Genomic DNA, 12438 nt, shown 5'->3' with positions numbered 1-12438 from the left:
GGGTTAGGTGAAGTCAAACCCTTGGCGTTGTTCAACAAAGTTGTCGATGATTTTTCACCGCAACTGCCGCGACTTGAATTATTGCGTTTACGGTCTTATCCGAGGGCATTTAAAGTCAATCGACAAACTCTACATATGTACACACATATGACCGAGTCAAGTCTCGCTAATGAAGCATTTGATGGTGTTCTCTCCGAGTACCTTGTCTCAAATGGCTCATAGTACCTACAGTACACTAGCGTTCGGACAAGACTCGTCGGGGCGATATGTGAGACAAGTGATGGCGGACTAGCTGAACGCACCTAGGAGCCGGGGATGCTCTTACATGTGCAACTCCCATCCGCTCAACCGATTCCGCTGGCTCATCGGGCAGCTTATCGATAGGTAACATTTGGCATGCGGGGCGGGGGCTGTCGATACGTACCGGCGACGAGGATAGGCGCTGTGAATGGGTGAGGTGAGTTGTACCTCTACAAGGGGAAGAAATGTTGAAAGGACTCTTTTTCGCCTGTGAAAGGGCGGCAGTTGGCTGGCTTTCATAGATCGGACTGGCCCTGCCATGAAACGGCCCCGGGAGCGTCACCACGCAGTCAGTGCCCGGTGGCTGTCCGCAGTTCGGCTGTCAGGGGTCTCCACAGAATTTTTTCAACTTTTTTTCGCCCGTCATGGGGCATTGGCCTGTGATCCCGGCCCCGTCGACGCGCTGTGCCTGTCCATCGGTCTCGAACGCTGAGAACTCGAGACTTTTTTCCCCATTCCAATATTATTTGACTTGCCTATTGCGACTTTGACCTTTGCGGTTGATACCTTCAAATCCAATCAATTCAAGACGCACTTTGACCACTTTGCTGATCCGAGAATCCTTTGTTTCCTTGTCAGTGAGAACCCTCTGTCTTTCCTGCCCTTTGAGTCCATTTGCGTTCCCGGTATAACATCAATCCCACTGCAACCACACTTCATTGCCATTCACCACCAGTCACCCACCACACCCGTCTACCCTACGAGCCTGCCTCTAGGTACGCACCTCGACACGGCTCATTTCACTCCCGTCGGAGCTTAAACTCTACCTCCCTCTCCTACTACCCACCACCAGCGAACCACATCGTGGCCGTTCAGGATCACGTTTCTCGTGTTGTCCATGAGCCCCCCCTGCCGGCAACCCCGCTAACAGGTCACCAGCTGCATAAGAGAAGCTAGGAAGTAACCCGCCCGTGGCTGTAACATCCGAGACCCTCCGTTCGAAATCTTTTGTCAAACCAACGCTGGCCTGTCGTCTACCTGACGGGTTCTCCGACTTCTCGACAACATGTCCGGCGAAATGGCGAACGAGGTCAAACTCATCAGCGGAAGGAGCCACCCCGAGCTCAGCGAGAAGGTTGCGAAGCGGTATGCCTGCCTACCTACCACCTGCCCTCCCAATGTTGTCCTCGAAATCATTTCCGATATCGCGCATTGCGCCGTCGTCCAGCAGCAACAAATCTCTGACCCGCCTTGTGTTTGCTTTGTCGCAGACTCGGAATCGAGGTCGCTAGGACCATCTCTCTCAACTACTCGAACCAAGAAACCTCCTTCACCGTCGGCGAGTCGGTCCGCGACGAAGATGTCTTCATTATCCAGTCTACCACCACCGGCGACGTCAACGAGGGCTTGATGGAGCTCCTCATCGCCATCTCGGCCTGCAGAACCGCCAGTGCACGGAGGATAACGGCAGTCATGTAAGGATCTGATCCATGAGCATGAACGACTTCGCGCGCATTCTTTGCGCCAGCCATTGGGGCTTCAGTGGTAGCCTGATTGTGTTGGCGCAAAAGATGCCACAATGCTTTTGCTTTGGAAGCCGGACAGACTGAACTGACTATTTCAGTCCCAATTTCCCCTATGCTCGCCAGGACAAGAAGGATAAGTCCCGCGCTCCTATCAGCGCCAGACTTGTCGCCAACATGTTGCAGACCGCTGGTGCCAACCGTAAGCCGTTCTCTAATTGCTCGAGGGGCTCTGGTCGCCGCTAACCGTGACTTAGACATTGTCACCGTTGATCTTCATGCTTCTCAGGTATGTTCTGTCTTTGCGATCCATCTTTTGTCCGAAGCCATATGTTAACAATGTCGCCTACAGATCCAAGGTATGCCTATCTCTTTGCCCATTGAACGATTGAACGATTCCCTCGACATACTCGATATGGAAAACGCGTGCTGACGAATCGAAAACAAAAGGCTTCTTCAGCGTTCCCGGTAAGCCTGCCACTGCCGCATACAAGACCACCCGATTCTAACCGATGAACAGTCGACAACCTGTATGCGGAGCCTTCTTTCCTTCGCTACATCCGCGAGAACTACAAGCCTGAGGACTGCGTGATCGTCTCCCCCGATGCCGGTGGTGCCAAGCGGTTAGTACTCTGCGTTTCCAGCAAGACAAGCAGCTCGGCCCGACTAACCCTTCTTCAAGTGCTACCTCCATCGCAGACCACCTCAACACCGGCTTCGCTCTTATCCATAAGGAGCGCCCCCGCCCCAACGTTGTTGGTCGTATGGTAAGAAAGTCTGAAATGGTGTTTTGGTAGGGCCGAAAGTTGACTGTGTGACAACAGGTTCTCGTCGGTAATGTCGAGGACAAGATCGCCATCCTTGTCGATGATATGGCCGACACTTGCGGCACTCTCGTCAAGGCTGCCTCCGTCCTCAAGGAGAACGGCGCCAAGGCCGTACTCGCTCTCGTCACTCACGGCATTCTTTCCGGTAACGCCATTGAGAACCTTAACGGCAGTGTCCTCGAGGCGCTTATCTGCACCAACACCGTCCCGCTCGGTGACAAGATTGAAAGGGTTGGTTTTAACTGCACTTTTCGTCTCCTCTGGATGTGGAAGATCGATCTCCCTATCAAACTTGGCAAGATAACTGACCAGCGCCTACCCTACATAATACAGTGCCCCAAGATCCGCGTCATCGACATCTCCCCGACCATCGCCGAGGCCATCCGCCGCACGCACAACGGCGAGTCGGTGTCTTATCTTTTCAACCACGCCCCTGTCTAAATTCAGATAGTCGGGTCTTATTTATATCTTACAAGCATTATAACATAGCCTATTGGGTGAGGCTATACATATCATATTTGGCAGGGGTTTTCTTTTGCATCCAGGTTAGAAGGGGTGTTTTTACGTACAAAAAAAGAGGTGGGTAGGGTTGGTATACCTCGTTACTTTGACTTTTGAACGCGGGGACACGGGGGGAGAATGGAACATCTCTCGTCAGGGGTTTGTCTTGTGTCTCTTTTTTTTTTCTTGACCTCCACGGTGCATGGGTAGCAAAAAATAAATGGTAGTATCGTTTTGGATGGCAACCCATTTGTGTGTTTGGATTGTGATTTGGGTCGGCGCATCCCATGAAGAGGAGAGGGTCAGCTTGACAGCGGACTATGGCCAGAAGATCACACAAGTTTCAGTGAGTAGATAGCCAGATTGTCGTTTTCTCTAGGTGTTCATTTACGCTAAAACTTTTAAGTGATACACAAGTCACTAACAGCGTGAGCGAGCATTGTTGCCCAGTCTACAGCCGGTGCAACGATAGCTACATACCCCTGTCAGTTAGACGCAACAACAACAAAGATTCAGGGGTAAACTCTGGTCGACGGCAACCGCCAAGCATCAAGAGCAGACACATATTCTAATCTTCTATGCAAAGCCTAGGCATAGTGTTGGTGGTGTTTAGTTCAGGCTAGTCAGCCAGTCTTGCTTTACCGCGTACGGACAACATCAGAGCAGTTACTCAACCTCAGGCTTATCTGGCCGGCATCTTGCTGAACGCCAAAGCCGGATGTCGACAGCCCAGACTACGTATACTTAGATCTTATCTGCCCGACCCACCTCTCTCTTGTTCGCCAAGCCGGTCAAACAGACATCAATGTCTTTCCAGTACACAAGGTCGAAATGGGAGCCATGTATGTGCTGTAACCTCCAGCCTTCTTTTCACATGTATCACGATAGGGAGACAGACCTTTGAGATCACGCACTGGCCACAACCGACTTCTGCCATCATATCTTCCGGTCAGCCAAGAAGGTGTATGTGTATCTTGTAGATTCTTTCTTGAAATGGTAAGGTATCTCGAACGGGTCAGATCTCCTACGTATTGGAATCTTCAGCTTTGTGGGTCCCTGGGAAGATGTAGTCTGCTGCGTGTGGATTACATACATATACGACGAAGGGGGGCGGGCGATTGGATTGCAGGTTTACACGCCTATATGTAAGTCAGAGGTTTGTTTATGTGTGAGAAGAAAATTGTGTAGCGAGAGAACAACTAACGAAATATTACTGATCCCACTCACTGTCTTTGTTAGATCCGGAACCAAGTAGCCTGGCCCGGCATCACCCACGCACGGCTCGGAGTTCAATCCGTCTCCTCCGACTCTTACAGAAGCGAATCGTCCAACCTCACAGTCCAGATTTAGCAAATCTTTTTTTTTTCTAGGAGGGGGCGTTTCGTACCTTTCTTGGTACTCTACACGCAAAGGCAGGAGGAGCACCGGATGCGCCTCCCTAAACTAGATAATCGCCACAGACCTGACAAAAAAAAATCATGAAGTACTTAGCTACCAACCTCACTCATCGCATAAAAGTCAAAAGCATCGTTTGGGTCTTTGGAGGCAAGGACGCTCGATACGGCCGAAGTAATAACTTGAAGTGGAAGTATACTGCACTATCGTGAGGGTACAATGATGGTAATGATTGCGGCTACTGTGTGGTTCGGCATAGCACGATAAGATGAATGCCAACTAGTACTAATTCTCAGGGATGAACGAACGGAACTCAAAATGTAGTAAAATCATATGAACAATTCGCAGAATGGCATGGGTGAAGCCGTACAATATGCGAAGTCGGGAAATGCTATTAAAAGAATAAAAAAAAGAAGAATTGGTCTCTCCCGCCGGGAATTGAACCCGGGTCTCGAGCGAATCGAACTGATGTTCAAGCTTGACAAGCTCACATACTGACCACTATACTACGGAAGATGTACAACTGTTGATCAGCTGTCGTAGTTGGTTGTTGGAAACTTTTTGGTCAGATGACTTTATAAAGAGAGGTACATGTTGAAGTTGGACGCCCATTAACAAATTGTACCTCGACTACTTTCTGTGCCACTGCAATGCAAGACCCAACACTGCCATACTACTGCTCACTGAATATCTTGTTGAAGAATATAGATGGAGGTTTCTTTTCTTTTCTGGATATTGTTGCATAAGTGCGATTTGTGTGATCGAGATGAAGATTTGCGACAGCATTGCACCATTCATTACCAACCATTCTTGCAGCATCTGGATTTGGCCTACTTATGATCTTTGCACATGTCTTAGAGGTATCAACGATATCAACACAGGCAAGTCCTTTCGTTGTTCCCTTGTTTTTCACCAAAAAGCATCCATGAGCCCAAGTAACCAGACAATTGCTTATCTTTTGCCATTCAATACACAATCGCGATCGACCCCACCCGAACGTGAAGCCCCCCAACCGATACCAGCTTCCGTCCACCTAAATAACCGCCTTGATCACGCCTTTGGTTTTGGGTTCCCATCCTCATAAAACTCCGAATTCGAACAGCCCAACCAGTTATAAATGCAAAAACACCAACGCCAGTCAAATCGCTGTGAGCGAAAATAAGAAAATGAAAAAGGTATCTCAGGCTCTATTGAGCATCAGGTATAAAAGCCAGAAGGGCACAGTATTTACTGCAGATGGTGTGGCATAAGAAAGAGAATCAGAGGGCCAAGCCAGTTCCGTCGCCGGTCCATCTGTAAAGGGCCAGCAGTTCTCTGCGGCGTTGGTGTTGTTCGCCAAGATCCTCAGGCACGCGGCCGCGGACCTGTGCAAGAGCACTGCGCATCACCCTGCTGAAGTTACGCTGCAAGGAGAAGGAAGAGTTAGCAACGCGTCCACAAGACCTATGCTATCACGAAGAGATCGACATACCTGGTACTCCGTGTTCAGGGTAACCACGCAGGCCTCATGCGCACGAATGATGGTCTCACAAGCCTTGACGACACTGGGTGATGCCTCAACCTGAAGTTTATCTGCGATAAGCAGAAGGAGGAACGAGCCTTGGAGGAGATAGATGCCAAAGAAGAAAGGCATGAACTCCAGGCCGGGATCGTATTCAAGAATGTTGCTAATGGCTTCGGCAGCGGACACCGCATGCCCAGTAGCAGTAATAAAGCCCTGGCTGCTGATCCAGAGGTCATTGTCATCAAGGAGGTTGATGGGATCCCATTTCCCCGTAAGGAGGATATGCAATACATGCATAACGTGTGTTCCATAGGCCATGACGATGCGAGTCTGGATATCGCTTTCTGTCATCCGGCTGGAAGTGGTGTGTACGCTGTGTACACTTTGAACTGACGGTGTGCCAGCATCGTGGGGCACATCATTGGCGGTTGGAACACCGGCCGCCTCGGCAGCCTTCTCGTCAGCAGCTTGTGCTTGTGCGCTAAGACTGAGATTACGATGCTCGAATCTCTTGATACTTTCTTCATAGATTTCAAGGTGGCGGGTAATCTCAGCTGTCTGATCATCCCATTCACGGGATGAACGGAAGCCAACGCCAAAGCGTGGGTGATTTCGAGCATGATGCAAGTCCACGATCTCGCCGAGAATGGTCATCAAGGGCAGGAAGTAGCCAAAAATGCTATGACCAGTGCAGACAAAAGATGGTCCACGATGCCGAGCAGCTGGAGTGTTAGGATCCGAAGCCAGAACATTCGGATCGGTGTAAGCATAGAAGTTCCCGTTCTGGTAGTCGGTATCATCCATGGGCTGCAAAAGACCATCGCACTCGATGTCGAGGAGGAACAAAGGCCGGTTGTAACATAGTGCAAGGTGACGGTCGACGATATAGACGAGCCACCAAATACGCCGTCTCTCTTCTCGTTCCTCCTCGGTAATCATGCCAGGAATGTTGCCCATTTCCTCGTCAAGCTCGCTCCCACTGTTCTGCATAGAGGGTGAGTTTTGTGGTATTTCTCGTCCGAGCTTGAGCTCACGAGCTAGTGACCACGCGGCGTTCCACCACCGCAAGCTGGCACCTTTATACTCGCTTGCAGAAACCACGGTGGCAAGGTGGATATAAGTCACCACATCGTCCAAGGTCCCTGCGGCGCCAAATGCGCCAGTCTCACCGGTCAAGGCATCCATGCTGATCGATCCCGGAAGAGCTACACCGAGGCCACCCAGCGCCACTCCATCAACAATTGGGCTCGAGACAGGTGAAGGCTCCTCGGACGGGGTGTGAATTAGAGGTTTAAGAAGGCTCACTGTGAGCTCCAAAAGCTTTTGGCAGATCTTGCCGCGCGCTGACGGAACGCTCGTCAAAAAGGGGGCATCGCTGGTTTGAGCAGCAACCCACAGCATGCTTGCTAGAAGCGCAGGTTGACATTGACGAGGTTTCGTGGGGTGCAAGAAGGAGCGCTTTCGAAATACAAATCCAAGAACATAAGGCGACATGGGGTGCATCTGCGCCGAAGAGGAACTGGCAAAGTATAGGTCAATGAGGTCGCATGCCAACGACACCGGCATCAGGTTACCCAGGTGTGGTAGAAGTGGCTCCAACACGGGGTATCGTAATTGTGCATGGCTGTAGGTGGGCTGCGGAATATGCTGCGCAAACTGGGGTGGCGGTGATGCTAAGTTCATCCAACCAGGCGAAGTTGATCCGCCAGCCATAGGATAAGCGCTCAACGGACTGGTCCCAATGCGAAAACCACTTGATGTGTTTGCGGAATAGCCGGTCGGACTTTGAGTATGTAGCGCGTATGGTAGATCTGGATAGTTGGACATGGCAGCCTGATTCGAGCCGTATGGTGTATGATGCGATGCGCCGTTCATCAGATGAGCACCCATCCCTTGACGGTGATATTCTTGGTGGACATTCCCATAACTGAGATCGAGAGCAGCCGGGCTTTCCAGATCTCTGTCCATGGCCCCCGGATGACTCGCGACATGTGTCTGATGTGCGCCTAGATCAATACTGTCCATACTCCCGGTCCTTTGACTCCTCACTGAACCTTCGCTCATATCGCTCATGGTTTTGTCGTTTGAAGTTGCTTGGTGCTCGATGGGTAAGGAAGAAGCTCGCTTGGTTGCTGTGGTACTCTCGGTTCGGTTCGGGGGGGATTGATCGTTTTCGCCGGCTTGGCTCGGGTTTTTGTGACCGTTCAATTGGGCGGCGGCGGCGGCAGCTGCTTGTGCCGCTAAATCTTTTCTTGAAGCCTTTCCACGCTTCTTTCGCTCTCGGATGTACTCGCAGCCAAGTCCGAATTCTAATCACCGTCAGACTATGCGTTGACTTGTTTCAAGACTCACTTTACTTACCAATGCAATGGGCACATGGATGCTGGCCATCGCATTTTGTCCGCAGCTGATTGCACTGGTCACACGCTCTGCTTATTCGTCTACGAATGGGTCCAGCCGCTCCTGTTGCTCTGGTTACCGGTCCATAGGGATGTTGTCGGTGCTTTGGTTGAGGTCCTGCCCTTGCTAGGTGGTGGTTATGAACACTGACGTGCTGCTGAAGTTGCTGAAGAGCATAGTGAGAGCCGGGGCCCATGGTGTCGAGGCCAGCGGTATGGAGATGGCTGGCTGAGACATGTCCGCCAGATAGCAGGGTAGGAGAGGGCATAGCATGATAAGGGGCGAACCGGTGAAGTGGATTAGACAACATCTTGGCCGAATGTGCAGCGTTGATGATGAGGATGGAAATAAGGTGTACCAGGTGATGTGAGGCCTTTGAGCCGCTGGACCAAAGACGGGGACTTTGAGTGAGAGCGGGTGCTGGTTGAAGCGCCGTAGTGTACCAGTCGTAGTCACAGGTAACAGACAGAAACGTCGTCGGCGAGGATGAAGAGGTGAGCGCTATCTATATCCTAACCCTTGGCGCAAAAGCTTGATGAGCTGCCGGGCGGGAGCCGGACTGGTCAGCAGTAGTCTAACAGGGGGAACTAGAAACCGATGTGGAGATGCCCAGGGACGGGACAGGAGCATAGGGTAGGTAGCAGAAGGGGCACCACGCTGCGGGAGAGGTCAACATGGGTGAGAATAAAGGCCGGTACAATCCATCTGCACGAAGGCAGCAGGGCCAGCATAATATGGCGGGTCTTGGGTATAAGAGAAGTTGACCAGGTGGCGGGCCAGACGCAAGAGTGAGCAGACATGATCGAAACGGCCCCCGTTGAGAACGTGGTCATGATGATGGTGGGGTGGTACGCAAAGAGGAGGGTGTGTGAACGTACATGGCGCAGAATGTGGTTCAAGACAGGACGGCCAGGAGATTCCTGGACTAGGGAGTGGTGTCTTCGCTCTCCCGAGCCCGCCAGTTAGGGGTAAGACTTAGTCGTGATGGTCGCCGTCTTGCAGTTGTTGTCTCTCGTGGTTGTGGTCCGGACCGGGTGACTGTCTATATCTTCAGCCTCCAACTATATGCCGTATAGTGGTGGACAGGAGTCGGAGGGAGTAGAGAAGCCCAAAAGGGCTAAAGGAGACCGGATTCGAACAGGGGAAGACGTCGGTAATTTTTCTTGAGAGCGGTTCCTGCTTCTTGGTTGCACTTTGGGCAAGAGTTTATGTATGCTTGGCGTGCATATACAACGTGAGGTTGACGGCGAGGTCGATGAGGACTGACCAGACCAGATCCAATTGGTGAGCGCGCCTCCTTTCTGGGCAGAGACAATATACTAAGGTAACGAGCTTATATTGCGAAGGCAATATGTATACAGGGCGGCGGGACGGGAGAAGCCTGGGGAGACGTGAATCTGTCTCCAGAGCAGGAGAGGATGTAGCGCAGGCTGGGTAGGATGCTGGAAGGGAGATTGGGAGAGGGAAAAAAACATGACAGCGGGTTTCGTGCAATTCCTCCTGGGAAAGTGGAAGCCGCTGCCTCAGGGTTCACTTGGTGATATACGGACCATCTTCCCTCCACACAGCGGAGCACTCTCCAAACTGGGTTGGCCTACTGGCAGGGATCTTGGGGAAGTGGTTTCGTGTGGAGAAAAGAAGTGGTGTGCGTCTGCATCATGGTGGTAGTGAAGGGTGGTAGCCCCCCAGAAAGAACGGTGTATGCACAGCAAACCATTGCCCAACCCAAGCCGCTAACAAGGCGGAAAATGCAACGAATGGTAATTCAACTGTGAGTAGGTATAAGGGGCGAACAACCTATGGCGTTGAGGGGTTTGGGTGCCGGATGGTGCTTGTCGTTGTCCCGACAATGGTTAACATGTCTGATATGGTCCGACTGCCTCTTTGATCTCGTGGACACTATCACTTGAATACGTAGGGGACTGTGCCATCCTGGAATGTAGCGAGTCATGGACTTCAGATGAACCTTGAGGATGGATTCGTCCCAACTTTGGACAGATGGAGGGTTTTGGGGGTAGGTAGAGGTAGGCTGAAACCTCGGTGACTTGGTGGCTGACCGGTCACTACTGCGTATGTCTCATGGCGCTGAGGAATGGCAGGATTTGGGAACGACAGGGTCTACTGCCCTAATTGGTAGGTATTTTTCTCGCATCCCCTCCCGTTCTCTCTTCTCCGCATTTCCTCCGCGTTTTTCTCCTCACGGCATTGTCTCGTCCGTCATAAAATCCGTTGTTTCCCAAGTCCCGGTAAGGCGACGCGCTTCCCAATGACTTGACAAGGCATCTAAAAGCGAGAGGAGATTGAACGTGAGACTCAGGTGCGGCCAAACGATGGTAGCGTTACTGCGAAATGGCGAATGGGCGCTGCAACCCCCTGCCGCTCAAGCGCTGCCGGCCCCTCCCCAGTGCTCCCCTCTTGCTTCGGCACCAAGTTGTAGGAATGGCTGCGAAGCGCGGAGTGGTCTTGAGGACAGAAAGGGATGGCCTTGACCATTCAGGCCGGTTCCGTCCCCTGCTACCTCCAAGCGTAGGAGGGTACCTGTCACCAGCCTTGCCATACTCGTTCTCGTCTCTGTCTGTAGTGTAGTCACCGTAGGTGTAGTGTAGGTATATGTGCCTGCTGCTATGGCAACCAACTAGACTCTGGCCGTTGCGATCGCCCATTCCGACTCTGGTGAGGGGGAAAAGCGGAGGTGTCGAGGTACCGTAGCTGTAGCCTGTCGCTTAGCTTACTCCATGTTTTTGTGCCGGGCCACTCCGGGGCAACATGTGGGTTTAGTGGGGAAGAATGGAGGCGTCTGGACAGGCTTTGTCCACACAAAAGTGCCGCTGGAACACGACCCAGCAGGGGTGTCTTTTGGAGATATCCACCACCTGCTGGGACGCCCGCTGTGCGGTTAGATTGTTGGAAGTGGAAGCTTCTCTGACCCCGGACTTGCTGGCGTGCTCTAGACTCATCCGGATGGGTGGAAATCGACCCAGTTCGCCCAGCTCCCGGCTACTGTGTACACTATAAACAAGTCGCTGGAGGCCTTGGTTGCGGCAATCTGGTGTACAGTGTGTCAGTGTATCAAAGTGTCCTTGGTTCGTGATGGAGGTGGGTGGCAGCCAGAAACATGCACGCCCGCATTCGCGGGAATCAATCTGACCTTTGGGTGGTGTCGAATTGGATGTTGTCCGCAGGATTTTGGCGGCTGGAATTGAAGTCAAGTGTGATGTGAGGTGGAGCAAAAAGACGCTTTCGGTTGCAGTGGAATGGGGTCTCCACGGCGCGTTTTTCGGGTTTTCTGGAGTTTTCTGGGGTCACGGAAATCGTGGGATGCCCCTGGGGAACTGGGGGGGAGGCTCGGGGCAAACTGTGGGTGAAGAAAGCCTGGAGAGCGCCGAGAACCAAAAGACCTGCCAAGCCGATCCACATCCGGCCAAGTATTGCGGGGTATCCACATGTGCCCACTCATGACGCCTTGGCGGGAGCCACCTAGAAATTTTTGTAGGTCATGTTCGGCTTGTGGGCGAGCGGCTGCTTGCCAGCTTCCGACTCTGCCCCTGCCGATGACTGCTATCGCGATGACGATGGTGCGCGACTCGGTACTATAGCGGCCGAAAACCACGGGATCAGCGAGCTTTCCAGGTTGTATGTAGCTGCTGGCTATCTAGGTACCTAGGTAGTCAACACTGGCAGGAGGGGCAAGAGGGAGGAAGATATCAGGTAACTCAAGCATTGCTGTAGTCACCTGCTTTATTCTTTCCTCGTTTATCTCCCGTTGTCCGATACCTCTATGCTCTCCGCATTTGGGTTTCTGTGGTCTGAACTGACAGGTGCACCTTTGCTGCGAAATCAACACAACACCACTTTCATTTACGCGGTGGCGACGACTGTTCTTCAATATCCTCTTGCATCAAATATCGCCCGCTTCCTCTGGTTTGATGGACGGTGCCACCTCTCAATTTCAACCTACACAAGCTCTCTCCAAATTTTTGCTCTCATCTTTTGGGTTAGTGACGAGGATCCCCTACATGAACAACGCCTTCTGTAGATTACACGTGGG

The 12438-nt window shown here is 52.0% G+C and overlaps 4 protein-coding genes and 1 non-coding gene across 5 annotated transcripts; 2 read left to right on the top strand and 3 right to left on the bottom strand.

The window, feature by feature from the left end:
- Positions 1-1049: 1049 nt before the first annotated feature.
- B0T23DRAFT_244886 (ribose-phosphate pyrophosphokinase II) lies at positions 1050-3056 on the top strand. Its single transcript, XM_062834102.1, has 10 exons — positions 1050-1386; positions 1512-1715; positions 1865-1965; positions 2021-2052; positions 2116-2122; positions 2214-2231; positions 2284-2386; positions 2446-2530; positions 2588-2821; positions 2924-3056. Exons 1-10 carry the CDS (start codon positions 1307-1309, stop codon positions 3029-3031), a joined length of 972 nt encoding a protein of 323 aa, XP_062688823.1. The 5' UTR covers positions 1050-1306; the 3' UTR covers positions 3032-3056.
- A 1664-nt stretch (positions 3057-4720) lies between these two features.
- Positions 4721-5022, top strand: B0T23DRAFT_244852 (uncharacterized protein). The gene has a single exon (XM_062834101.1). The coding sequence runs from the start codon at positions 4820-4822 to the stop codon at positions 4982-4984; it is 165 nt and encodes a 54-aa protein (XP_062688822.1). The 5' UTR covers positions 4721-4819; the 3' UTR covers positions 4985-5022.
- B0T23DRAFT_t360 lies at positions 4910-5002 on the bottom strand. Its single transcript has one exon. It is a non-coding gene; the product is annotated as a tRNA-Asp (tRNA).
- Positions 5023-5580: 558 nt separating the features above from the next.
- On the bottom strand, positions 5581-8843 carry B0T23DRAFT_244813 (transcriptional activator xlnR). Its single transcript, XM_062834099.1, has 3 exons — positions 8352-8843; positions 5958-8299; positions 5581-5889 (listed from the first exon to the last, which is right to left on the bottom strand). The coding sequence occupies exons 1-3, from the start codon at positions 8698-8700 to the stop codon at positions 5746-5748; spliced, it is 2835 nt and encodes a 944-aa protein (XP_062688821.1). The 5' UTR covers positions 8701-8843; the 3' UTR covers positions 5581-5745.
- Positions 8844-10694: 1851 nt separating this feature from the next.
- Positions 10695-11290, bottom strand: B0T23DRAFT_244840 (uncharacterized protein). The gene has a single exon (XM_062834100.1). It carries the CDS (start codon positions 11051-11053, stop codon positions 10730-10732), a length of 324 nt encoding a protein of 107 aa, XP_062688820.1. The 5' UTR covers positions 11054-11290; the 3' UTR covers positions 10695-10729.
- Positions 11291-12438: the final 1148 nt, after the last annotated feature.

The sequence above is a fragment of the Neurospora hispaniola genome, assembly GCF_033458365.1.
Source record: "Neurospora hispaniola strain FGSC 10403 chromosome Unknown B0T23scaffold_9, whole genome shotgun sequence".
Taxonomy (NCBI): Eukaryota; Fungi; Ascomycota; class Sordariomycetes; order Sordariales; family Sordariaceae; genus Neurospora; species Neurospora hispaniola.
Note: the sequence above shows the minus strand (reverse complement) of the source record. Positions and strands in the feature narration are given on the sequence as shown.